The 24,629-nt window shown below is 47.1% G+C and overlaps 1 protein-coding gene across 1 annotated transcript in view; it reads right to left on the bottom strand.

Annotated features, from left to right (window-relative positions):
* Positions 1 to 14,168: 14,168 nt before the first annotated feature.
* Positions 14,169 to 24,629, bottom strand: part of lrp8 (low density lipoprotein receptor-related protein 8, apolipoprotein e receptor) — a gene marked incomplete at both ends in the record, with an annotated part of 139,979 nt that continues 129,518 nt past the window's right edge. Inside the window, 5 exons of the mRNA XM_080532884.1 lie at positions 14,169 to 14,473; positions 15,625 to 15,693; positions 20,828 to 21,211; positions 21,961 to 22,113; positions 23,232 to 23,373. Coding sequence (XP_080389010.1) covers positions 14,169 to 14,473; positions 15,625 to 15,693; positions 20,828 to 21,211; positions 21,961 to 22,113; positions 23,232 to 23,373 — 1,053 coding nt within the window. The remainder of the gene's footprint in view (positions 14,474 to 15,624; positions 15,694 to 20,827; positions 21,212 to 21,960; positions 22,114 to 23,231; positions 23,374 to 24,629) is intronic.

The following is a 24,629-nucleotide window of genomic DNA, read 5'->3' as shown; positions in this document are numbered from 1 at the left end:
CATGATCTACCTTCAGAATCGGTCATACTATTAGCAAGTATATGGTTTTATTTTCTTTGTATTCTACCATTGACGTTATTGTCCCCCACCATGACGTCGGCGAGGGGACTGTGGATCTGTGTCTGTATGTTCGTGGGTCACATGCGATATCTGAGACACCACTGGGACAATGTTGACGAAACTTGATGCGTGTTGCCATAGAGATCTGCCATTTACTAAATAACACTGACTGGGCCCAAGGTGGGAGCTAGCTAGTAACAAATGACATTTCTAACTTTAAACCATAATGTTATCAGCATAGTCCAACAGCACTTATAATCAGAATAAATGTCCCTTGTCTGCCTATAAAAAAGAAACCCTATTTTATAAGCCCCTATTAAACAGGCCATTATCTGACATACCGTCCATAGAAAGCTATCCAATTAGAATTTCCATCAAAGGAAAAACATAGTTAATTGTTTTTATCCTCATTAATGCACAAAACATACGTTTAAATAATTGTCACCAGCTCACACAAGGAGGGGTGCTACATCATTCGTGGGGGACAACATGTGTTCACCATAGACGTGTTATTTTATATTGTGGAGGCAAAGCCATTATTGCAATCATAAAGTCTGAATGTTATTATAGTAGATTATTACTAGATACACACTATATTTATTTTGTATTGCACTTTTTGTTTTACTCAGTATGACGTTCTCACTGTACATATCCATGCTTCACCTGCCTGCGTATGACCTGACCACTGACGCTGATGTCTTCCAATATGAAGGTTGTACAGTAGGGGGCAGCATGTCAATATTACACCCCTCACGGAAGCTACAAAGCTATTACACTGCAATCTGTCTGTAGTACAGTCTACTACTATTCTCTTTCACTTCCACACACTCTCTCTCTCACTCTTCCGTAATGCATCCCTCGTCAGCCTGCTTGTAGTGTACAAATGAATCATGTATGCAACCGATCGCTACACAAAAAATGCACAAAGAATGTTTAGGCTGTAAAACACATTCCAAATACGTAGAGTATGTAGCAACAAGCCTATGGTAGTGTGTGAACGGGATCATGGACCACCTCACTCAACAGCACAGTAGAACACCGACTACCCTCACTGGTCGTACCGGCACAGAACTTAGAACAAGGGGTACCTGTGAGGAGAACCCCTTTGGGTTCCGTTTAGAACCATTTTGGGGTTCCGAGTAGAATTTTCTGTGTGGAAAGGATTCTACTTGGAACTTTGGAACTTCCACAGGGTTTTTCTCCAAAGGGTTCTCTCTCCCACAGAGACAGACAGTAGGTAGAACCCTTTTTAAGAGTACAGAATTCGAACGCTCCAACAGCCACTCTGCCATGTGTTATTGTTACAGTAGGTGTTTGTCCTACCTTGTCCTACGATAGCGTAGCTAGGCAGTCGGTCACGTGACGTGGTTGTGTTCCATCCCCAGTCCTGCAGGATGGCTGTTCCAAAGCAAAGGTGCTGAACTCACCAGGTGAGGTGTGTGAGTGGTGCTTCTTCCTCTCCTGTTTACCATAAAACCAGACAGACTTTAGGACCAGGGGGGGCTCTAGCTGAAAACAGAGAACTCTCTTGGTTGAAGTGGAAGCCTGTACATACATACAGTATTGTGGAAAAAATATATCTGGTATCGTCTGACATTTGCTCTTAAATATATTTAGTATTTATTCAAAATGCTATATTTTTACAATATTACAGTATATGCATGGGCCAATAGTCCAATGATTGTGTTGGAACTGAATATGGGAATTCAGTGATTGGTTCTCCTAGATGGGTATTATACGCTGATTAGTCTCCTCATAAAGCAATGTGGCTTTTCATTGGTTGGGTGGTTGATACTTGTCTTTGATTGGACAAGGCTGTGTACTGTGAGACATCCCCCCTATCAGATGTTATAAGCTGTACCTGTACCTGTCTGTAATATTCCTACTATCAAATGGACTTATATGTTAACCATGTACAAAAACAGAGACTTGCTTCTAAAATAAAAGGAAACGTTGAAAATTGTGTCTTGAAATAAAACAATGGGTTATGATTAGTGTGTCTGCACAGGTACAACTATGTGTCTGTACGATGCAACAGGTGATTAGGGTGCTGCTCCATCAGAGCTGTCCACCTTTACACACACACACACACACACACACACACACACACACACACACACACACACACACACACACACACACACATTCTACTAGACCCCAAGGGTGACCACAGAGCAATGGAATGTCTCCATTTGTTACAGAGGGAGAGACAAAGAGACAGATACTGTGTGTGTGTGTGTGTGTGTGTGTGTGTGTGTGTGTGTGTGTGTGTGTGTGTGTGAAATGGCTATCCTTGCCATTATGAAGACAAATAGAGCAAATCTATGGACTGAGACCGAAAACAGAGTGAACCGAAAACTGCACCGCTTAAGAAAACGTGCCAACTTATCCAACCATCGCCACCCACTGGACTTCAGTGAAAACGGCTGTATGTGATTTGTGACACCAGAGGGATTTCACCAGCAGGTGGCACTGTTACTCCAGGATAAAGACAAGTGTGGTGGATTCTACATCCTTGAGTGCAAGCCAATGTAAGTTAATGGATCAAGTATAGACAATACAAACTTACACTTTCGATGGAATATCACTGCAAGCTCTCATGATACAAGCATCATAATTCAAAATCATTGAATTGGCACCTGTCCTGGGGTTCATTGTGCTCCTGTCTGTAGATGGGAAATTAAAAAGTCAGTTCCCAGCCTAGATGAAGAGATCTTCATTAATTGCAAACTCAGTAGAAAGGAGTCACAGTGCCATGCCTTTAACCCCAGTAGATAATGTGTGTGATGCTGTGTGGTCTTCTGAATATTAAACACCCCCACTCTTTCAGAGATGTACAATGGCTTCACTAAACAATTATTCATATTACACACTGAGGGAGCAGCGGCAGATTCTCTCTCTCTCACACACACACACACACACACACACACACACACACACACTCACACACACACACATCAGAAATAATGAGTAGAAATGGTGCATAGGCTACCCCGTATCACAGAAAAACACAGTACTACCTTTCTCGCATGCCCTCAACCTCTCCATACTGTGTGCTAATGAGTAAACATTATTTTTCTCTCAATCTAAAACATAGGCACACACGTCACACGCACACACACACACACACACACAAATGCGTTGGATAATGAGTGGAAATGATGGGCTCCCCTCCACACACACACGTACCTTAACACCATCAGCCCAGTTCCTAACGAGGGCTTCCAGAGGCACACACAGCAGGCAGAGAGGGCTATGGGTAGTCACATTGACAGCCTCACCGCCATACAGACCAATTAGGAAAATAAGCCCATCACAGCCAATGAGGAGGAGTGAGCCCATTTGCAGTTATCCACACAGGCAGTTATCCCTCCGACAGGACTGAGTGCGTGTGCAATTCCATACTTATAACACTCTCAAAGAACAGAATTAGAAACAGTTTGGATGGAAATGATACGCCCACACAGGTGGACACATACGGATACACACACACACACACACACACACATGCCAACACCCACACACAAACACACACACACAAAATGCACTTCTCATTACCAAAATCTAAATTCCCCCCCTCATCCCCCAATTGTACATAGCATACACAAACACACACAGACACACACACACACACACTCATACCTAATCTGAATTGCAGATATGCCTCTACTGCTGCTCTGTCTGTGCTTCTCCATCTGACAACGTGATAGAGCCTGCCTCGTTACCGTGGAGACTTTTGAGAGTAATTAAGTCATAATGCCTTTCAACCAATCACCCCCCCCCCCCCCCCCCCCCTCCCAACACCCATATCCCCCTTCCACCTCAATGGGGGTGGGGGAGCTGGAATACTGATCTGAAAACACACTCTGGGGAAATTTGTGGGAAATGTCATCCACAGAATCCTGAGGAGAGAGAGAGAGGAGAGAGAACAAAAAGAGGGAGCGAACCCCCACCCCCCCCCACCCCACGACTGTACCAGATGCAGTCACTTCCCTTCCCATTCCCGTCCCCAGCGACAGCACGCAAGGGGCCTTGAAAAACAAACGACAGATTAATCTTTCATGGAAGAGGGTGCCAAGCAGATTAATATGCTGTTGGAGGCCTTCGCCACTCAGCTCTGCTCTGCCTCAGATCCCTCCTCTTTAATACGATTAGTGCAGTGAGCGCCCCCGGCCAGCAGAGGCAGCAGAGCGGGGAGCCAAGGGAGAGGCGATGATGGATGAGACTGGCTGCTGGTGGTGTTCAGGTAGGGAGGAGGGAGGGAGGGAGACCCCGACCTGCATTCCCAGGATGCTCTGTGTTAAACTAACCCAGGGGCTGAGGCTGATTTCTGAGAGGAGGAAACAGTGAGGTAAGCTGTTTTCTGAATGGAAACAAATGCAGAAAACCGGTCCCTAAGCAGTTACCAAAGCGCTATCACTCTCCACAGAATTGTAATGAGTGTGTGTGCAAGAGAGGGAGGGAGGGAGGGAGGGAGGGGGGGGGAGAGAGAGAGAGAGAGAGAGAGAGAGAGAGAGAGAGAGAGAGAGAGAGAGAGAGAGAAAGAAACAAATAGAGAGAGAGAAACAAATAGAGAGAGAGACAGAGTGAGAGAGAGAGAAAGAAAGAGAAATAGAGAGAGATAAACAAAAGAGACAGTGTGAGAGAGACAGAGAAAAAGCACAGGCATGTAAAAGGAGATGTGGGCGGGAGGGGGGGCAGTGGGGGCGGTGGGGGCATGCCTTGTCATTAATGTCTAATAAAACGATTGTAATCTGCGACTGGGCGTCCTCTCTCTTATCTCATCCAGATATGACAGGAAAGGGTGGCAGGGTGAGGGGAGGCATGTTCAATGAAGAGCACAGGAGCCCCCCACAACAACGGAGACGCTGTCCAGCCGTGATCCCGGCGCCACCTCTCCTCTGTGTTCACATCCATCAAACCCCCAGCGAGCTGTCAGTCCCGCCATCCGCTGAGGTAACACTGTTCCCTCGCTCCGCTCCCCGTCTCTCACTCACTCTCTCTCTCTCTCTTTCTCTATCCTCTCTCTCTCCCCCTCTCTCTCCAGAGAGAAGCGTTTGATACACAACACAGCCTCAAGCGTGGGGGGGAGAAGTGTTATTTTTATCAGCTATCAACAGACAAATAGTCGCTTCACGTCTCCACTATGACAACCGGGGAGGGTTTTAGTTATCTGGGCAACTAGTGAGAGGGAAAAAAGAAGGTAAATAAAACATACTGTATATTGAAAAAAACAACACAACACAGAGGAATTGGGCGATTTTTATAAATTTAATATATCAATATATAGAGATATTTATCAACAGCTTGATTTCATAGAAACGTGAGTGAGACCATTTTGGCATACAGTACAGATATTCCATGTAAGTACAGAAGTTGCTAAGTTTAACTCCCCTCCCTAAGCCCCCCCCGCCCCCCACCCCCTAACTCCCTCCCACAGACACAAAACACCAAAACAAAAACAGAGTAAAATATACAGGAGCACAAACAAACAAGGCACCAATAAATTAAATGATAACCCCTCTTTTTAAACACACGCAACAACAAAATCTATTGAACAGAATTAAATACAGTATAAACACCCTAAATTCTGCAATGCTTTACTGTTAAAAAGCAAAACAAAATCAAAAAACAGACAGAAAAGAAGGAATAAAAACACTTTGGCAGATTATTAATTTTTAGTTACAATCAAGTAGTAAAGAAAATCCAGTGCTCTTGTGTACAAATAAATTCATATATGGTCTACACTCCTTTTTTTTCCTGGAGGCTTTTTTATGTACATCCTTTTTTACAGATACGTTTAAAACATTATCAAAAGTTTTGCTGTATGAAAACGTATTTACAAGTCATGATTCAAAACCATTGGACTGTACCGATCCGCCCCTCCCCCTCCTATGTACCCCTTTACACAGTGCAGAAGGCTTCTTGAAAAGTTTGTGCAACAAACAGCGTACAAAATGTCTCCGTTATGGCTGTGGAATGAGTGTGACCCAGAATGTTGGACATTTCCTCGTAATCCCCCCCCCCACCCCTTCCCATACACACCCTCATCAACCCCCCCTCCCCCCCGCCCAAAACCCGCTTCAAACAACGACAGGTACAAAAAAAGGGAGTCTTCTTGCGCATTGTCCTTCAAGTAATACACATCAAGTCAAATATGAACTAGTGTTGTGGAGGAGAAACAATGACAACTCACTCAATAAAAACACAGAGAGACACAGAGGAAGATCCGGCAGCACGCGCGTGCGGGGGGGGGGAGGGGTCACTGGAGTACAGTGACAGACGTGACGGGTCGTCACGAACAGTCGCCAAGGGTTCCCCCCCTTCTCACTTCCTCGACCGCTGGGGAGACTTTTAGTTAGTGTTCCTGTGTCGGTTTCGGAGATGGAGTGTGTGTGTGTGTGTGTGGAGGTGGGTCGAGCTGCTGCAGTTGTCTGGGGCTCCTCTTCCATCCTCCCGCTGGTCCCGGTGTGTGACAGTATATCTACCCTTTCAGAGAGATAGCCCTTGTGAAAACACAGTGTTAATGGCTGAGATGGGGTGAAAGATGGAGAGAGTGTGTGTGAGTGTGGAGGTGATGTGAGGGGGGTGGGGGGGGTCCTATTAGTCATGATGGAGCAGCATGGCTCGGGGGGGGGGGGGGGGGGGACCCTCGTCCACACAACGAGGAAAGGGGGCCGCCGTTAGTGATGCATAGAGAGAGAGCGGGAGAGAGAGAGAGAGATAAGGAAAGGACAATGAAAAGAAAGGGAAAGCAATCAGACATCTACGGAGGCTTTCTTGACTAGTCTACCACCTAGATATACACTACATGGCCAGTATGTGGACAACCGTATGTGCTTGTTGAACATCTCATTCCAAAACCATGGGAATTAATAGGGAGTTGGTCACCACCTTTGCTGCTATAACAGCCTTCACTCCTCTGAGAAGGCTTTTCACTAGATTTTGGAACATGATTGCGGGGATTTGCTCCCCCATTCAGCCACAAGAGAATTACTGAGGTCGGGCACTGATGTTGGGAGAGAAGGACTGGCTCGCTCGCAGTGGGCGTTCCAATTCATCCCAATGAATGGGTGTTCAATGGGGTTGAGGTCAGGGCTCTGTGCAGGCCAGTCAAGTTCTTCCACACCAAACCCGGCAAACCCTGTCATTATGGACCTCGCTTTGTGCATGGAGGCATTGTCATGCTGAAGCAGGAAATGGCCTTCCCCAAACTGTTGCCACAAAGTTGGAAGCATGCAATTCTCTATAATCTCATTGTATGCTGTAGCATTAAGATTTCCCTTCACTGGAACTAAAGGGCCTAGCCCAAACCATGAAAAACAGCCCCAGACCATCATTGCGTCCACATACTTGGCTATGTATAGAGAAATAGGGCCTAGGAGTCTGTACCAGGGCCTTCAGAGGTCACTGTTGTTTTTAGACAGACTTGGAGAGACGCATTACTTCATTCATGCATCTGTTCATCAGTTCATGCTTCAACATGTTGAGTAGAGAGATGTTGCTGAGAGGTTTAGAGGTTTCTAAAGATGTTTCACAGTAAACACTCTGAAGGCTCTAGCCACACCTCCGGGTCACCATAGATACTACTGGTCACTAAGGGTTACCACCTCGGGGTCACCATAGATACTACCGGTCACTAAGGGTTACCACCTTGGGGTTACCATAGATACTACCGGTCACCACCTCGGGGTTACCATAGATACTACTGGTCACTAGGGATTACCACCTTAGGGTCACCATAGATACTACTGGTCACTAGGGATTACCACCTCAGGGTCACCATAGATACTACTGGTCACTAGGGGTTACCACTACAAGACCTATAGCGAGCAACGTACAGGGCCTCTAGCGTTGCATGCCATAAAAACCAAACAGATCATTCCTATACAGTGTTATATACATATGGAAACCAAACACACTCTGTTGTTCGCAAGCATCAGGCAATAGCAGGTGGCACAGATCCACGGCTGTCTACATCTCACAGATTGCCTGACAGAGAAACCCATCGATTCGATCGACACATAACTCATTCTAAAGATTAGCCCCGAGTGGCTGCTCCTATCCGATACCCATAAACAAGAGGACTGTCTAAAAGAGGAGAAGCTACCAAGAGGAGAGAGTCTTCCATTTGAACAATTTAGCAGACGCTTTTATCCAAAGCGACTTCCAATTAGAGATTACAGTGACAGTCTCCCTGTGGAGTAACTTTGAGCTAATTGCCTTACTCAAGGGCACACGTGTGTGTTGCCAGGTGGGATTTGAACTCATGACCTTCTGATCACCAGTCCAACTGGTCCAACAGTACACTATCCACTAGGTCACCACTATCCTACCCCCACCCCCTACCCCCTAGCCCAGAGGCCGCACCGGAACGTGCCCTGGTGTACCAGACTGCCTTTGAAGACAGATGGGAGTCTGACATGAACAGCATGTCCTCTGTGTGATGAATGGTGAGAGGCTCAGAGGTCCAGATTCAGGACTTTGAGTGTCCTTCAATAACTGTGTGTGATGCCAGGTAGACACAACGTCAGAAAGGAGAGCTTTCTGAAACATTGCGGTACACAGGGACAGACCGCCGCATGAGAAAACGCAGTTGCCTCGATACCGATCGATTCTACGAAACCGCGCGCAGCACACAGACACAGACACAGACACAGACACAGACACACACACACACACACACACACACACAGACACACACTCAGTGTGTCTGTACATGGAGACAGACAGTGGCAGAGCGGGACTAACTTCCTACTGAAACCGGCCTGGAAGTGTGTGTCACATTAGCAAGACACGGTGTCAGCAGCGTCCCAGAGATAGATCACCCCCCATTCGTCTTCCGGAGAGTTCCGGGTCGGTTTGATCTAATCCTGGAACCCCCCTTCCTGCCAGCGTCACACTCTCTCCCTCTCCCTCTGCCTGCCCCTGCCCCCCCCCCCCCGCCCCCCTATCCACCTAGTGCCTGCAGAGACCCTGACATCGCCACCAAGCACAAGCAGACATTTCCAGTACAGAAAGAGATGCATGATCTATAACTATCATTAATCAACCAATCAACCACTGAGCTGGGCAAGCTCTACCAACTCCGCCTGCCAAATACACTAAGGAGACTCAAAGGACTGTGATTGAATATGGGTCTGTGTGTGCGTGTGTGTCTGTGTGTGTCTGTGTGTGTGTGTGTGTGTGTCTGTGTGTGTCTGTGTGTGTGTGTAGGTGTGTGTGCATGTGTGTGAGATAGCGAATGAACATAAGTGCGTGCAGTACGTGTTTGTGCAACCCAAGTCTGCTTGTGTGTTTTGGTCGTCTAAACAGATGGGGATAGTTGAATTCAGTACCTTGAATTTGCATGTAAGAGTACTCTTCCTATTAATCAACAGCAGCGCAATGACGACAACTCAGCCCTACTGAATCTGTGCTCCCCGAAGAGCTGGCTGAAGAGTCAGTCAGCCAGGCCTCAGCTTCTCCACGGGGCCTTCGTATACATAAACACACTCAGCTCAGTGGTTTGCTCAGTACCAGACCACACGCTCAGACCCACACACTGTAGTTATTCAGTAGCAAACCCTCACTGTACCCAAGGAACCTCAAAGACCCTGAACCAGCATAGAAACACACTACTCTGGTGCAGCCAGTGTGAGCCACCTCATAGACTTATTAGGTTCTTCTCCATAACCAGAGACTCAGAGACCATGGATGGAAGACTGAGTGATGTTGCATGGGTGACAGTAGTCAAAGCTTTCATCCAGTGTCCTAGACCTCCAGTGTCCTAGACATCCAGTGTACTACACATCCAGTATACTACATATCCAATATCCTAGACATCCAGTGTACTACACATCCAATGTCCTACACATCCAATGTCCTAGACATCCAGTGTACTACACATCCAATGTCCTAGACATCCAGTGCACTACACATCCAATGTCCTAGACCTCCAGTTTACTACACAAGCAATGGCTAATAATGTTTGTTCATCGACTACCTGTCCAGTCCTTCTACTGAGTGCTCTGGAAGGTCATGTAAAAGGGCTCAGTCTGCTGGTTACTCTACGCATGGAAGACTCACTGCATGGTAACCTGATTCACTGATCATGGATGGAAGACGGAGTAATGTGTTGTCGCATGGGTGACAGTAGTCAAATCTTACATCAAGTGTACTAGATATCCAGTGTACTAGATCCAGTGTAAAAAAAATCAGTGTATTAGATATCCAGTGTAAAAAAAATCAGTGTACTAGACCTGCAGTGTCCTAGGCATCAAGTGTACTAGATATGCAGTGTCCTAGACATCAAGTGTACTAGATATGCAGTGTACCAAACATCCAGTGTACTACGTCCAGTCTGACTGCATAATTCTAAACACTATAAACCAAACAATGGATACGTTCTCTTAAAGGTCCCATATTATGAAAAAATATTTTTCAGTGCTTGTGCACATACATGTGGGTCTCTGATGGGCCTACTAACATACAAACATACAGTTGGGTCTCTGATGGGCCTACTAACATACACACTGCAAAATAAAACAACCCAGTCAGTGTTTTGTGGGCTGCCTATTTCAGAAAACATGGAATTCAGATGTGCTGCTATTTCCAGAGGGGTTTCATTAGAATTATACCGCCCCCATTTGAATAACTCTGCCCACGGCCGCAGGATCCACAATCCTCGTTTACGGTATTAGTTTAACGATACATGTGTGAATAAAAGAAATGGTCAAACTGCAGGAATTCCTTATTTGGCAACATTGGGCACCCAGCAACTTGCTCAGACCATAAAGCTGTCGTAGCCGAGCAGTGTGTGTGCTAATACGACCATTCTGATACACAGATACACTTAGCATTACTGTAACACTAGTATTAGTGACAATCCTGCAGCTCCGTTGCAGTTCCAGTATGAATATGAATACTGTCAAAAGCCCTCTGTCTCTCCTTTTGCGGTCATATAATCTCGCATTGTATTCTGAACACTGAGACTCACTAGGTAAATGTCGCTTTTTTAGCACTGGGACTATACTGTATTTACAAACTTTTGGTATGTCACAACACAAGTTACACTCAAAGTAAATGTTCTGTGTACTGAGTTCGTTTTTCAATAATTGATTGAATAAATGACATTTAAAGCAACAGACACAGAAACAGCCCGTCGAGAACGGGTCTGAAAAAGAGTGGAATCGAAGCATGCTAGAATGCCTTTAGATTCCAATCTGAGTGGTATTTTCCATTAAAAAAAACTTCAACGACATGTTTTGGGGACCCCAGAGACCTAGATCAACTTGTTGAAAAAAAAGTATAATATGGGACCTTTAAACATCTCTGTGTTTGTCCATGGACCACCTGTCCAGTCCTTCTACTGAGTGACACTGGTCATGTAAAAGGGCTCAGCCTGTTGGTTACTCTGCGTATGGAAGACTCACTGTATGGTAACCTGGTGTAGCGCTGATGGAAGTTAGTAGATCAAAGTGACTGACTGGTGAACGTCTATCCAACTCAATAACATCAAGTATGTGTTCCCGCCGATCCCAATCCGATGCAGGTCCGGTGCTCTCAACGCTGACAACACAGACAAACGCACACTTGAGTTGAGATTCGCTCTGCAGGTTTTCGTCATGTTCCCTCCATTAAACTCAGTGCTTTAAATATTTCATGTGGGACTTCTAGAGCGTCCCTGTCTGCTCTTCTCGGTCTGTACAACTGGCAGGCTACCAGTAAGAGACCTCCTGCTCGCTCACTCACTCTCTCACACACACACACACACACACACACACACACACACACACACACACACACACACACACGCATTAACAACAGCAAAACATGTGCAGTGCACACCCAGTACCTCAATGATTTTTTTTTCTACGTTTTTGTTTTTAAATGACCACCACACCCCCACCCCACCCCCCTGTCCCTGCATTGTTCATTACCTAACTTGTGTGTACCTCTGATGCCAGCAGAGCAGATTACCCATAATCCCCCTCTCCCAAGTTCTGCCCTGCTGATTTTTCCTGTGCCTCTCCTCACACAAACCCCCCCCCCCCCCACTACCAATCCCTACCCCCCCTTCCACCACTGCCTCCACCTCTGGTTCCACCCATGCGTACCGGTACCGTACCCTCTGTGACGCAGGCCTGGTCCTCTTTATCATTATTTACACCAGCAAACACAACAGACAATAAATAAATCACAACAAAATCCAAAACACAGCTGGCCCTTCCCTAGGCACACTCCAGCAAGGTGCCCAGGCCATCTATTTACATGTGCACTGAGGTTAGTTATCATTGAGCAGCCAACACCACTACTGCTAACACCAAGGGAGAGGAGAGGAGAGGAGCAGGGGACAACAGTAGTAGTAGTAGTGGTAGTAGAGTAGTAGTAGTAGTAGTAGTAGTAGTAGTAGTAAGTTAGGAGAGAGAGAGGGACACGTGTTTTAGATACACAGGAGGGGGTACACGTATAAGTAAAATAACCTCCCCCCCCCCCCAACCCCCGCTGTCCCATCCATTGGGGAGGGTATGTGGTTGGAGCAGGCTCTCTCTCCTTGTCCACCCCCTCCTCCACTGTAGAGTGGTCGCCACGGGATACTGTGTGGCGGCGGGGGAGAGGGGGGGGTGGTACGGGGGGTTCAGGGGCGGGACGGGGACAAGCTGCGCCCCTCAGGGGAATCCGTCATCCTCCAGACTGAGCGCCACGCGCTGCAGAGAGCAGATAAAACACTGTTACCACACAGTGGGGGAGGGAAGGTGTGGGTGTGTGTGTGTGTGTGTGTGTGTGAGAGAGAGAAAGAGAGAGAGAGCAAGAGAGAAAAAGGGAGCTGGCAAGGGAAAAAGGGAAGAGGGAGGGAGTGAGGGTAGGGAGGGAAGGATATAGAGATTGAGTCAGAAGAGCGATGCAAATCCCACTCCTCCTCCTCTTCATCCCTAGCATAATTATCTGGCCGTGGTATAAGAATTGCTGGTGTGTGTGGGTGGGTGGGTGGGTGTGTGTGTGTGTGTGTGTGTGTGTGTGTGTGTGTGTGTAAGGAGCACTGAGAATGCCTGAGCCAGTTCAGGGCACGCTGACGTCTCTATCTGAGACACCATACAGCTCACTCACACAGAGACGGAGAGGAGAGTGGGATGAGGAAAGAGGAGAGGAGGAGATAGAAAAGGAGGAAACAGTGGGGGACATGTGACGTGTGGGTTACCAGGGAGACTGGTTTACTTCCCCATCTCCCCCCTTTGAAGGGGAGGAGCTCGTCAACCTGACCTTGAGTCTCAGCAGAACATACCTGGGGTGTGTGTGTGTGTGTGTGTGTGTGTGTGTCCCACATCCCCTTCTCTCCTGCCGTCTTTACAACACGGTTGCCACAGCGGCGACGTGTGTCGCCATGCCAACATATCGTAGCGCCACTAGCCCCTCCCACCTCTTCATCTGCTCCCCCCCCCGCCCACGTTCACTAGCATATCTGCTCATAGAAAACACCCAAACACATCAAACAATATCAGGAATAAATGGTTATGATTATGATTATGATTAAAGATTGTCCTATCATCTAAGGTGCTGTTCTGGTTCGTGTTCCCCTTTTTTTTTTTTTTGCCTTCTGTCTAATTTACACACTCCAAAGTGTACACTCCAAAGTGTACACTCCAAAGGAGAGCAGTGCGCCTATCACTGACTAGTCGGCCTTCGCAGGTGAGCAGATAAAGCTAAAACACACAGAGAGAATGAAGCACGGTGCCGCCGTGGTTCCTTCAAAAACACCATTGGTTAATATAATACACACACCGTCAAAACAAGGGATGGGGTGGATGAATATCCATAAAATATATTTATATAACGTGGTGTATGGAGGTGACTTCAATGTGGTGGACTGGTGACGGGCTCTGCGTATGTATTTGTGTTTGATAGACGGTGTGTTTTGGAGGAACATATGAATTGTGTGTGTGCCTGTGTCTGTGTGTGTACGTGACTGTTTCTGCGAGCCTGTTCTTTCTTCCACAGGCCAAAGGGGCATCTCCCCCCCACCACCACCACCACCACCACCACCACCCCCCCCACACACACCACCCCACCCCACCTTTATCTCTACCTCCAGGTCCAGCCCTGAACCCCTGAAACCCTCCCGTCTCATTTCATTTGGCGCTGGGCTGCAGCATGGGCGCCCCCGAGTACCAATGGGAGTTGCTGTCTGTGATCCCGCCCCCCAGGGGCAGGGCTATGAACGGCTGGTGGGCGCTGCTGCCACTCACGGCGGGGTAGACGTGGCCGATGGTCTCGCTGCGTCCGATGTGGATCTCGTCGTCGTCGTCCTCGGTGGTCTTGCGGTAGACGGGGTTGTCGAAGTTCATGCTCTTGGTGTTCTTCCGGCGCCAGTTGCGCCAGACCAGGTACCCTCCGGTGCAGAGCAGGCCGATGACCACTGTGGCAAGGATAGGAACTGCATGTGTTTAACACACAGCCAGACACACAACACACGGCGGGAGCGTTAACACAGCCAAGGGGGACACGCAGCGGGCGCTTCGGCACACACAGCACACGCGCTTGCAAACCAAAAAAACAAACAAACAAAACACACACACACACACACACACAGATAGACAGACAAACACAAACAACACACTCACTCACTCCTTTTCTCTCAAACAATCACACATGTAAAAGCACAAATGCAAATGCGCCCTCACACCCAATGCACAGACAGCCTTATGCACACATGCACACAAGCGTGCACAGACACATGCCCGCACACACACACACACACACACACACACACACACACACACACACGGGGGGGCATAGTGCACACATGACCATACAGAGAATTCAATCAGAGGTCTAGACCTTCCAGGAAAAAGGGGGATGGGGGGATGGAGTGTGGGGGGGGGGGGGGGGGATAATCCATGTCTGGCTTCCTCTCCTCTGGCTGGCTTTCCCAGTTCCTAATTTCCCTATCAGCCGCTGTGCGGCGGTATTCCCATGGAAGTCTTGTTTAATTGCTCTTTTGTCAGCTGGCCACAGGAGACCCGTCTGTGATTGGCCTGTAACCCCCAGGAACACCATTGTTCTCATGTAAACACTCCATTTGAGTAAGCTGCTTTTGTCCCAGCCATAATGTCCTCTCCGCATACGCTCCAAAGCTTTCAGCATATGGAGATATGGGTTTAGGGGGGTTATCAGTGGTGTACACAGTGGTGTTATCAGTGCCTACGGCAACTGTAGGTATTAATAGGCACCGTTGTCTTCAGAGGGATGCCAGCCCCCGATGACCTATGACCTTCACATAGGCTCTATGCTCATTGGAGGAGCTGCTGTTTCTAGCATCCTGTGCCTGTTTTTCTTCCATGCTTACAGGAGGCACACAGGAATAGATTAGATCATTTGTGAGAAATGTATGTGACTTACTGGTCACTCGCACGCATGCACGCACGCATGCACACACACACACACACACTTTCAGACCAGGCAAAGTTGTAAGCAGGCAGGGGTGAAGACGACAGAAGCGTAGACAGAATAGCAGGGAGAAGCAGACACCAGACAAGCAGGCGGGCAGGGACCATCACAGGGGTGTGGAAGAGAGGGAGTACTCACCTATGGGGATCACTATACCCAGCACTGCCACGGTAATGTGATTACCGAGGAGGTAGTGCTCATTCCCAGCTGACAGAGAGAGAGAGAGAGAGAGAGAGAGAGAGAGAGAGAGAGAGAGAGAGGGAGGGAGGGAGGGAGGGGGAGAGAGAGAGAAGGGGGTGGGAGAACAATGTTAAAGAATTAGACACACATAGAACACCATTTTTGCCTCATCTTCTCCAATATTTTGTCCAGCTATGCCCTCCCTCTCTCTCCCTCGCTCCTTTCTCCTCTCCTCAGCCTCGTCTCGCCACCCCGCCCCGCCAGCCACGTCTCCCCACTGCCCTTCACCTCCGACCCGGGGTTGTGTTGAGCTCAGCCCTTCTCCGGGCATAAATCCTGCTATCTCCCCATTAGGGTTGGACGGCCATTAGCTGTACTGTAATTAGCACACTATAATGGAGTCTTGTGTGGAAGATTAACAGGAGCAGATCAGAGGACGACAGCGGCATACTGATCTACCTCTCTTAACAGATCGAGCCCCGCTTTAACGGCTCGACACAGAAAAGACACACTAACATGCACGCTCGCACACTCACACAAATACGCGGACACACACACACACACACGGTACAGACACACGGTACAGATGCACACGTTTTGATTAAGGCTATTACGAGGGAGGGATTTCACTGTCACGTTCATTGTTCTTAATCCATTCCGACTGTGTGAACCTGACACGTTTCTGTCCGAGATGTGCCAGAGCGTGCCGTTGCTATGTACTCTGCTGTTCTATCTGCTCTGCTGTTCTATCTATTCTGTTATTCTATCTGTTCTGCTCTTCTATCTGTTCTGTTATTCTATCTGTTCTGTTATTCTATCTGTTCTATCTGTTCTGTTATTCTATCTGTTCTGTTGTTCTATCTGTTCTGCTGTTCTATCTGTTCTGTTGTTCTATCTGTTCTGTTATTCTATCTGTTCTGTTATTCTATCTGTTCTGTTATTCTATCTGTTCTGTTATTCTATCTGTTCTGTTATTCTATCTGTTCTGCTGTTCTATCTGTTCTGTTATTCTATCTGTTCTGCTGTTCTATCTGTTCTATCTGTTCTGTTATTCTATCTGTTCTGTTATTCTATCTGTTCTGTTATTCTATCTGTTCTGTTATTCTATCTGTTCTGTTGTTCTATCTGTTCTGTTATTCTATCTGTTCTGTTATTCTATCTATTCTGTTGTTCTGCTGTTCTATCTGTTCTGTTATTCTATCTGTTCTGTTATTCTATCTATTCTATCTGTTCTGTTATTCTATCTATTCTATCTGTTCTGCTGTTTTATCTGTTGGATCTGTTCTGCTGTTCTGTTATTCTATCTGTTCTATCTGTTCTATCTATTCCATCTGTTCTATCTGTTGTGCTGTTCTATCTGTTCTATCTGTTCAGTTGTTCTTCTTTCATCTTTGGTGCAGAGCCCGCTGTTTCCCCTGCTCTGTTGTGTTCACCATACGGGGGCGACTGCCTATGGAACAGATGTAGGCGGGCGCGGCGATGTGCAACAACCCGGAATAACACACGGCCTGGCCTGTGGGTCCTGAACACGCTTTGTGTCCCGTTTACCTCCCGGCCCTGCTCTGCCCCCTGCTCCGGGAGTGTTTGTGGTGAGCTGTGCAGTCACAGCAGCCTGTCTCTGTTCATGGAACATGGGAACAAGCGTTCGCTTCTGAAGTCTTTGGTTGGTTCAGTTAGTACCACTGAGGTAAACACTTACTGTAGAATCTCCCCACCCCCATCTCTCCCAAAAAAGTCTCTCTCTCTATCTCTCTCTCTCTTTCTGTCTTGTCTCTCTCTCTCTCTGTCTCTGACTTCTCTCTGTAGATTACAGTACAGCACATACTGTCAACTCTTACTTCTCATCATACACTCCCCCCTCCCTCCCTCCCTCGCTCCCTCCCTCCTTCCCCTTTACCAGGTCTTGAGTGATTAGCGTACGGTTTGACCCGTAGCCCCGTCGTAGCGCTCCACCACATTCATCATTTATTTCCACTTGGTTCTGCTTATCTCTAATGGAGAAAACTCAGCGCCTCGCCGCCGCTCATAAATAACTACACACACTCATCATCCATTATTCCCTCTGAGGGCGCACTACCCTTGCTTGGCCTGAGGAGGGCGGTGTATCACCTGAGCTAAGGTGTCATTATGGACACTCACCCTGGCTGTTTGCAGTTACAACCTCTCTACTATGGCCTCCCTTAGCTGTGTCTTTATCTAGCGAAAAGCTGCAGAAACCCAGATGAAAACAAAGCGTAAGTTGAACAAAGCGTTCAAGTTGCACAGCTTCAAAAGACAATCAGCACAGCAGACATTGCCATTGTGACTGTCCTCGTTCTCTTAAGATTGCTTGGCAACACAACTTCTTCTCTATCATTGTTTGTTGTTCGGGAGAGAGAGAGAGAGAGAGAGAGAGAGAGAGAGAGAGAGAGAGAGAGAGAGAGAGAGAGAGAGAGAGAGAGAGAGAGAGAGAGAGAGAGAGAAAGAGATAGAATGTGAAATAAATAGATAACTCAGATTGGCATGAATCACAATGACTGATGTGACAGTGAAGGGGACAATGGTGGCAGCTGTCTTTTTTTGCAGTGACAGGAGCGCTACACCCCTCTCATGATGAGAGACAGGGCAGACGTGTGTGTGTGTGCGTGTGTGTGTGTGTGTGTGTGCGTGTGTGTGTGTGTGCGTGCGTGCGTGTTGAATGATGCTCTCATACATAGTGGCCCTAGTCTTGGTTGGTTATTTTAATATGCACGTGGACGACCCTACTAACAGTCCTGCCTCTGAATTGTTACGCATTTGTGAATCTTTTACCCTAAAACAGCATGTATCACTTCCTATACATGAACGAGGCCACACTCTTGATTTAGTTTTTACTCTGGGTTTATCTGTTAACTCCCTCACCTTGAAAGATTTCGTTACTGATCACAAAACTGTCTTTTTTATTTTCCTTTTTTGTTTGTTTGCATTTATCTTTTAGATATAGGAACTATTATATCTACGTGGTTGTTGATGGTGGTAATGCCCCCCCCCTTCCCTCATTGCACACACATTTTTGTTTATTGGCATATGTAATTTTTTGTTTTGTTTTTGTCTCTTTGCTGTTGTTTATTGTCTTTTTAGTTTGCTGTTGTGTTTTGTCTTATAATTACTTTATTTTTCTTACTTTCTACTTTATGGAGTTATTTGTTTTTCTCTTAATGTCTGTCCTTGTTGTGACGTCTAGATGTTTGTTGTTTAAAAACGTACCAAAATAAATAATAATAAAAAATGTCTTATTCGATATTTCCCTTCATGTAGCTCTTCCTTCCCCAAAACGTACAGTTCACTCCCGCATCTTTAATGAGAGATCTGCTGATCATTTTCCCTCTGTTTTCTCTGCTCAGTGTAACAGCTTAACTCAATTTCATGATGTAAATGACCTGGTTGATCAGTTTAATGCTCTGTGAAATGTTCATCAGTTTTAGATCACATTGCTCCCATTACAGCAAGGTCAAGGCACCAGTCAAATCCATCACCTTGGGTAAGTGATGATACTCGCCAACTAAAAGGACAAAGTCGAAGAGCAGAAAGAAAGTAATAAATACAATAAAAAAATAAAAAATAACTAATAACGAAAAGTACAGGTATCACTGTCCGAAAGGGAGTAGGATGAAGCCTAAGCTTATCATGTCCTACCCCTATGACGTGAGTTCTCTTCAGCACCATTGATAAACTTGTCAACCCTGCTCCTTCAGCTGTCTGGGCCTCCTGTGTTGAAGATTGCCACAAGTTTTTCGCTTATTTTGTTGAGAAGGTTAAAGGTATCAAAGCCTCTATATAGCTCCCTACCTCATGTATAGTCACTATAGATTTCTCCCCCACAGTGTTGAGTGAATTCACACCTATTTCCATGGATAATCTGCTTGACATTGTGTTACACATACACTTATCCTCCTGTGGACTTGACACTGCCTCCCAGCTTCTTCAAAGACATATTAGAAGTCATTGCCCCATGTCTTCCATCTATTGTAAATGAGTCTCTGTCCTCCGGTTTGTTCCCAGACTATTTCAATCAAGCCTGTATGCTATTCAGCCCCTTTTGAAGAAACCTAGTCTTTATCCAACACTCCCTCAGAATTACTGGTCAATCTCAAAACTACCCTTTGTCTAGAAAATAATTGAAAAGGCTGTTGCTAACCAACTACTGGAAATAGCGGGGGGAAAAGAAGAAGCTGTCATTACAAACAAAGGCTTCTCCACGTATTGAGTATTGAAATAATTTCAGTTAGTGTGTTCAATACTTTTTTCCTGTTTCATTCCACTTTATTCCACATAACTTTATTTACAGATGGACTTTAATGTTTCGATTTTTTGTCTGGTTTGGACTGCACTTATATAGCGCCTTTATCCAAAGCGCTTTACAACGGCCTCTCATTCACCCATTCACACACACATTCACACACCAATGGCGGCAAGCTACCATGCAAGGCGCCGGCCCGCTCACTGGGAGCAATTTGGGGTTTAGTGTCTTGCCCAAGGACACTTCGACATGTAGCCAGCCAGGGCTCGAACCGCTGATCTGGCAACCTTGCAATCATTAGACAGCGGCTCTACCTCCTGCGCCACAGCCACCAGCCAGATTGTTTGAGTTAATACCAAAGTCTTTCACTTGAATAGGTTCATTGGAAATACATTTACTGGACAAAATGTTGATGTGTTCAATACATATTTCCCCCAGTGTATCTGTATTGATGTTATTATTTTCTTATTTGTTTTATTGCTTTTGTGAATTGCTTGTTTCCATTTTCTGAATTCTATTTTACTTGTTGTCTGTTTACTTGCTATATTTTATGCTGTATGCTACCAAATGTACTGTGAAGCACTTGGTGACTGCTGTCTTGAGAAGTGCTATACAAATAAAGTAAAGTAAAGTAAAGTCGTCTGTAACTACACACTCAGACACTGTCACACACTGGCCTGCTTTGACAGAGGTGAAAAAGAGAGGGAGTAGTGGAGGTGTGGAGAGAGGAGGAACATCACATGGGAGAGTGGTGTGGCCGTTCCCTGATGTTATCATTTCAATAGCAGGTGGCAGTAGCAGTAATGGAGTAGATTAATACACACACACACACACACACACATCACACATACACACCCCCCCCCCCCCCCACACACACACACACACATACACACACAAACTTACAGCGATGGGAGAGGTTGGCATTGTCTCTCTGGATGCTGTTGGGGACCAGGGGACTGTGTGTGGAGGTGGAGGTGGAGCGGGTGGAGGTGGAGGGGGGGGTCCTCCACGAGGCTGTGGTCCTGGGGGGAGGTGGCGGGGGTGACGTGGTAGGGACCGTGGTCGACCGCCGCCTGGTGGAAGGCTGAGGTGTGGTTGTGGTCGAGGGTGTCGTGGTGGAGGTGGTGGTCAGAGCGGCAGCAGCAGTAGTAGTAGTAGTAGTTGTGGTGATCGTGGTCATAGAGGTTGCGGTCGGGGTGGTGGTGGTGGTTGTAGTAGTGGTTGGAGTTGTGGTTGCGGCGTTTGTGGTGGTCGTGGTTGGAGCTGCTGTGGTTGTCTTGAGTTTAACTGCAGGGGAGAAGAGAGAAAGAGATTAGATAGAGATACTTAAAATCAACACAGGACAGCTGAGACAGGCTCCTACTGGAGAACAGACAGAGGACGCGAGTCAACTAAACAGTTTACACAAGCAAACATCACCCTGCAACAAATGTCAAGCTGAGTGCTACCAGACTACCTTCAGCGCACTGAACAACTCTGAATACTGTTTGAGACGTTTGAGGGGAATATTAAATGTTTGCGTGCGATAGAGAGAGAGTGAGAGAGAGAGAGTATACACCCTCCCCACCCTCTCACAGTAGCTGCAGTGCAGTCAGCCCTTTGGCCTGTATACATACTCATACTCACACTCACTCACACACTCTCTCTCTCTAGTCACTCTCTCTCTCTCTCTCTCTCTCTCTCTCCACTCAGGATGTCCCTGAGGGATGGGGGGGGGGGGGTGGGATGGGGAGGGCGGGGTCATTGGGACACAGAGGTCATAGGAAGAATGGCATGAAGATAGCGGGCACCATTCGGGTGGCAGATTGGCATGGACATCACACAGGGGGTCATTGAAAGCCAGTTTGGCCTTAGATCGAACGACGTAACCTCGCTTAAAACTGGTATGAACGCGGGCTGGGTCGCCAGAAAAAGCACCATGGTTCTGAGACTCCAGAACGGGAACGGGAACCGGCGGCACGGAGCCTTGGCGGTGTGAAAGGCCTATCTGTGGCGAAACAGAGGGGGGGGGGAAGACAGAGAATGTAACACGTTACCCATGACGCAGCGCCGCATGTCCGGTCCCAGCTCCATCCCGTCGGGGCAGGCGCAGGTGTACTTGGGGGAGTGGTCTGTGATCTGGGGGGCTTTCAGACACAGGTACTCACAGCCCCCGTTGGGCAGGCTACCCATGTTACAGCTGTCTGGAGCTATTGGGGGGGGGGGGGGGGGGTACATTAACACATATCAGTTAGAGACATTAACACATATCATGTACGAAAGGCGCTATATAAATAAAGCTTTACTTACTTACTTACATGACAAAGACACAAAAATAGCATCACCACCTTCATGAACTAAACATGCTTTCACACACGCACACACACACGCACGCACGCATGCACGCACGCACGCACGCACGCACGCACGCACACACACACACACACACACACACACACACACACACACACACACACACAGGTCTACTGCTCAAGCACAGAACCTCAGCTTCAAATTTCAGCTCACTTTAAAACCAAACATGTGTAAGATAAGACATTAGAGGATGTCATTCTATATCTTAGCGCAGGATATGCAAATAGAACCATTTGAATGGAAGTCTCCAGGTGTGTTGAATTCTAATTCATTTTGGGTTGTTCATGTTGGGGAGGGCCGGGGGGGGAGGAGAGAGAGAGAGTAGGGCACAGCGTCACAACCGTTAGATCAAATCCACAGAGGCAGGGTGATGATGAATATTTCACCTACAGATACGTGAGAAACTCCCCAGCACAGCCCCTTATTCCTCATTTAGCCCACTTGTTTTTTCTTCCCTCGCTCGTGTTGTTTTTTTCTCCCCTGCTCGTGCTGGCATTTTGGAGACAACATGTTTAATTCTTTGATTTATCTTTAAGCAGAGGTCTTTATTTCTTAATGAGGGAGCGCAATTAGCTTCTCCACTGGCAGCGACACAATACCGCTACGATCCGACTGAGAGGGGGGAAACAAGGATCAAAACACACACACACACACACACACACACACACACACACACACACGCACATGCAGATGCAGATGCAGGAGCACTGTATGTGTATTGACATACACTGCATGCCTATTGTTTCTGTACTACAAAGCACCACTAGTGTACGGGGTGGGGTGGGATTGAAATAATTTAGCTGTTTGTTGAGTGACCGTGCTTTCGTGTGTGTATGTGTCTGTGCATGCATACGTGTGTGTGTGTGTGAGTGTGTATGTGTGTGTGTGTGTGTGTGTGCGTGTGTGTGTGTGTGTGTGTGTGCGCGCGGCGCGCGAGTGCAAGTGTGTTTCTCACCTTTGGGCTGACGGAGCTCATGGAACACCACCACATCCAGAGGGTTGTTGAGGTGTTCTGCCAGCGTGGCCACGTCATGCCCCGTCAACCTGTTGGCGCTGTAGATAGCCTCATCCTCCAGGTCTGTCCAGTACACACGGTCCTGAGAGGGAGGGAGGGAGGGAGAGAAGGAGGACAGACTTAGATCTCTAGTCCACCAACCTGTTTTTTATTTATTTTATTTTATAGAAACACAGCATCACTCTTCATCCTCTCTTCTCTACAACCTGCAGTACCGTAGGTTGTTCTTCTTTACAGGACGCTGAGAAAGAGAGAGAGACTCGTTCCTCCTCTACAGACTAAACTAGAGTTTCAAGGCAGTGGCTTGTGACCCTTTTCTGACAGAAATAAAACATGTGACTGAAAGCTAGAGCAAGAGAAAGAGACAAGGGGGTATAGTAAGTTTGTATAGTAGGTAAGCTCTTCAGCAGCATCTGAGGGAGGTAAAAATAAGAGGTTTGGCAATCATGGCTGTCAGTCTGGAGAGGATCACTGATTGGCTGACTGGCGTTCACGGTCTGCTACACCACTCCCAACAATACTTCCAGTGGAGGCGAGGCTAGTGGCGGTAGAAAGGAGGACGGTTGCATTGTAACGCATGGAATCTTTTCCCCCAGTATGTCCTCTGAATACTCACTATTACCCCTTACAGCCCCGCAGGGGAGGCTGGTGGAGGTAGAAATGAACGCATGGAATAAAATGTTCAAATTTCGATACACATTATGAGCCTGTCCTCCGATTTCCACCTTCACCAGCTCCTCCCCTGAATACCTCCTACCAAAACCTATAGTATACTGTCCCAGTTATATTTCACGCAGCATAGCATGATGTAGGTCATTGAGAGGACATAATTACAGTACTACAGGGGCATAATTACAGTACTACAGGGGCATAATTACAGTACTACAGGGGCTAACGTCACACCACCACCGCAAGTTCACAGCAGGCCCTCTCTCTCCTCTCTCTCTCTCTTCTCTCTCTCTCTCTCTCTCTCTCTCTTCTCTCTCTCTCTCTCTCTCTCTCTCTCTCTCTCTCTCTCTCTCTCTCTCTCTCTCTCTCTCTCCTCCTCCTCCTTATCAGCAATACAAAAGCAGCATGTGACGAGGAGGTGATGGTTCGCGGTTGCCGTGACAACCTCAGATCCATCTGCTCGTGCGGATTGACATGAAGAGAGGAGATAGAGATGGGAGAACAAGGCAAACAGGTGGGGAGGGAGAGAGAGAGATAGAGAGAGATAAAGATAGAGAGAGAGAGAGAAAGAGCGAGAGAGGGAAAGAGGACAGTGAGAGAGAAAGACCGTCACGCCAGAATGTGTTCAGGTTAAGGCTCCGTTAGGTGAAGCCCAGACAGGCTTGTTTA

Source organism: Nansenia antarctica (assembly GCF_963989245.1).
Source record: "Nansenia antarctica genome assembly, chromosome: 1".
Lineage (NCBI taxonomy): Eukaryota > Metazoa > Chordata > Actinopteri > Argentiniformes > Microstomatidae > Nansenia > Nansenia antarctica.
The sequence above is the reverse complement of the archived record's forward strand: the minus strand, read 5'-3'. Positions and strand labels throughout refer to the sequence as shown.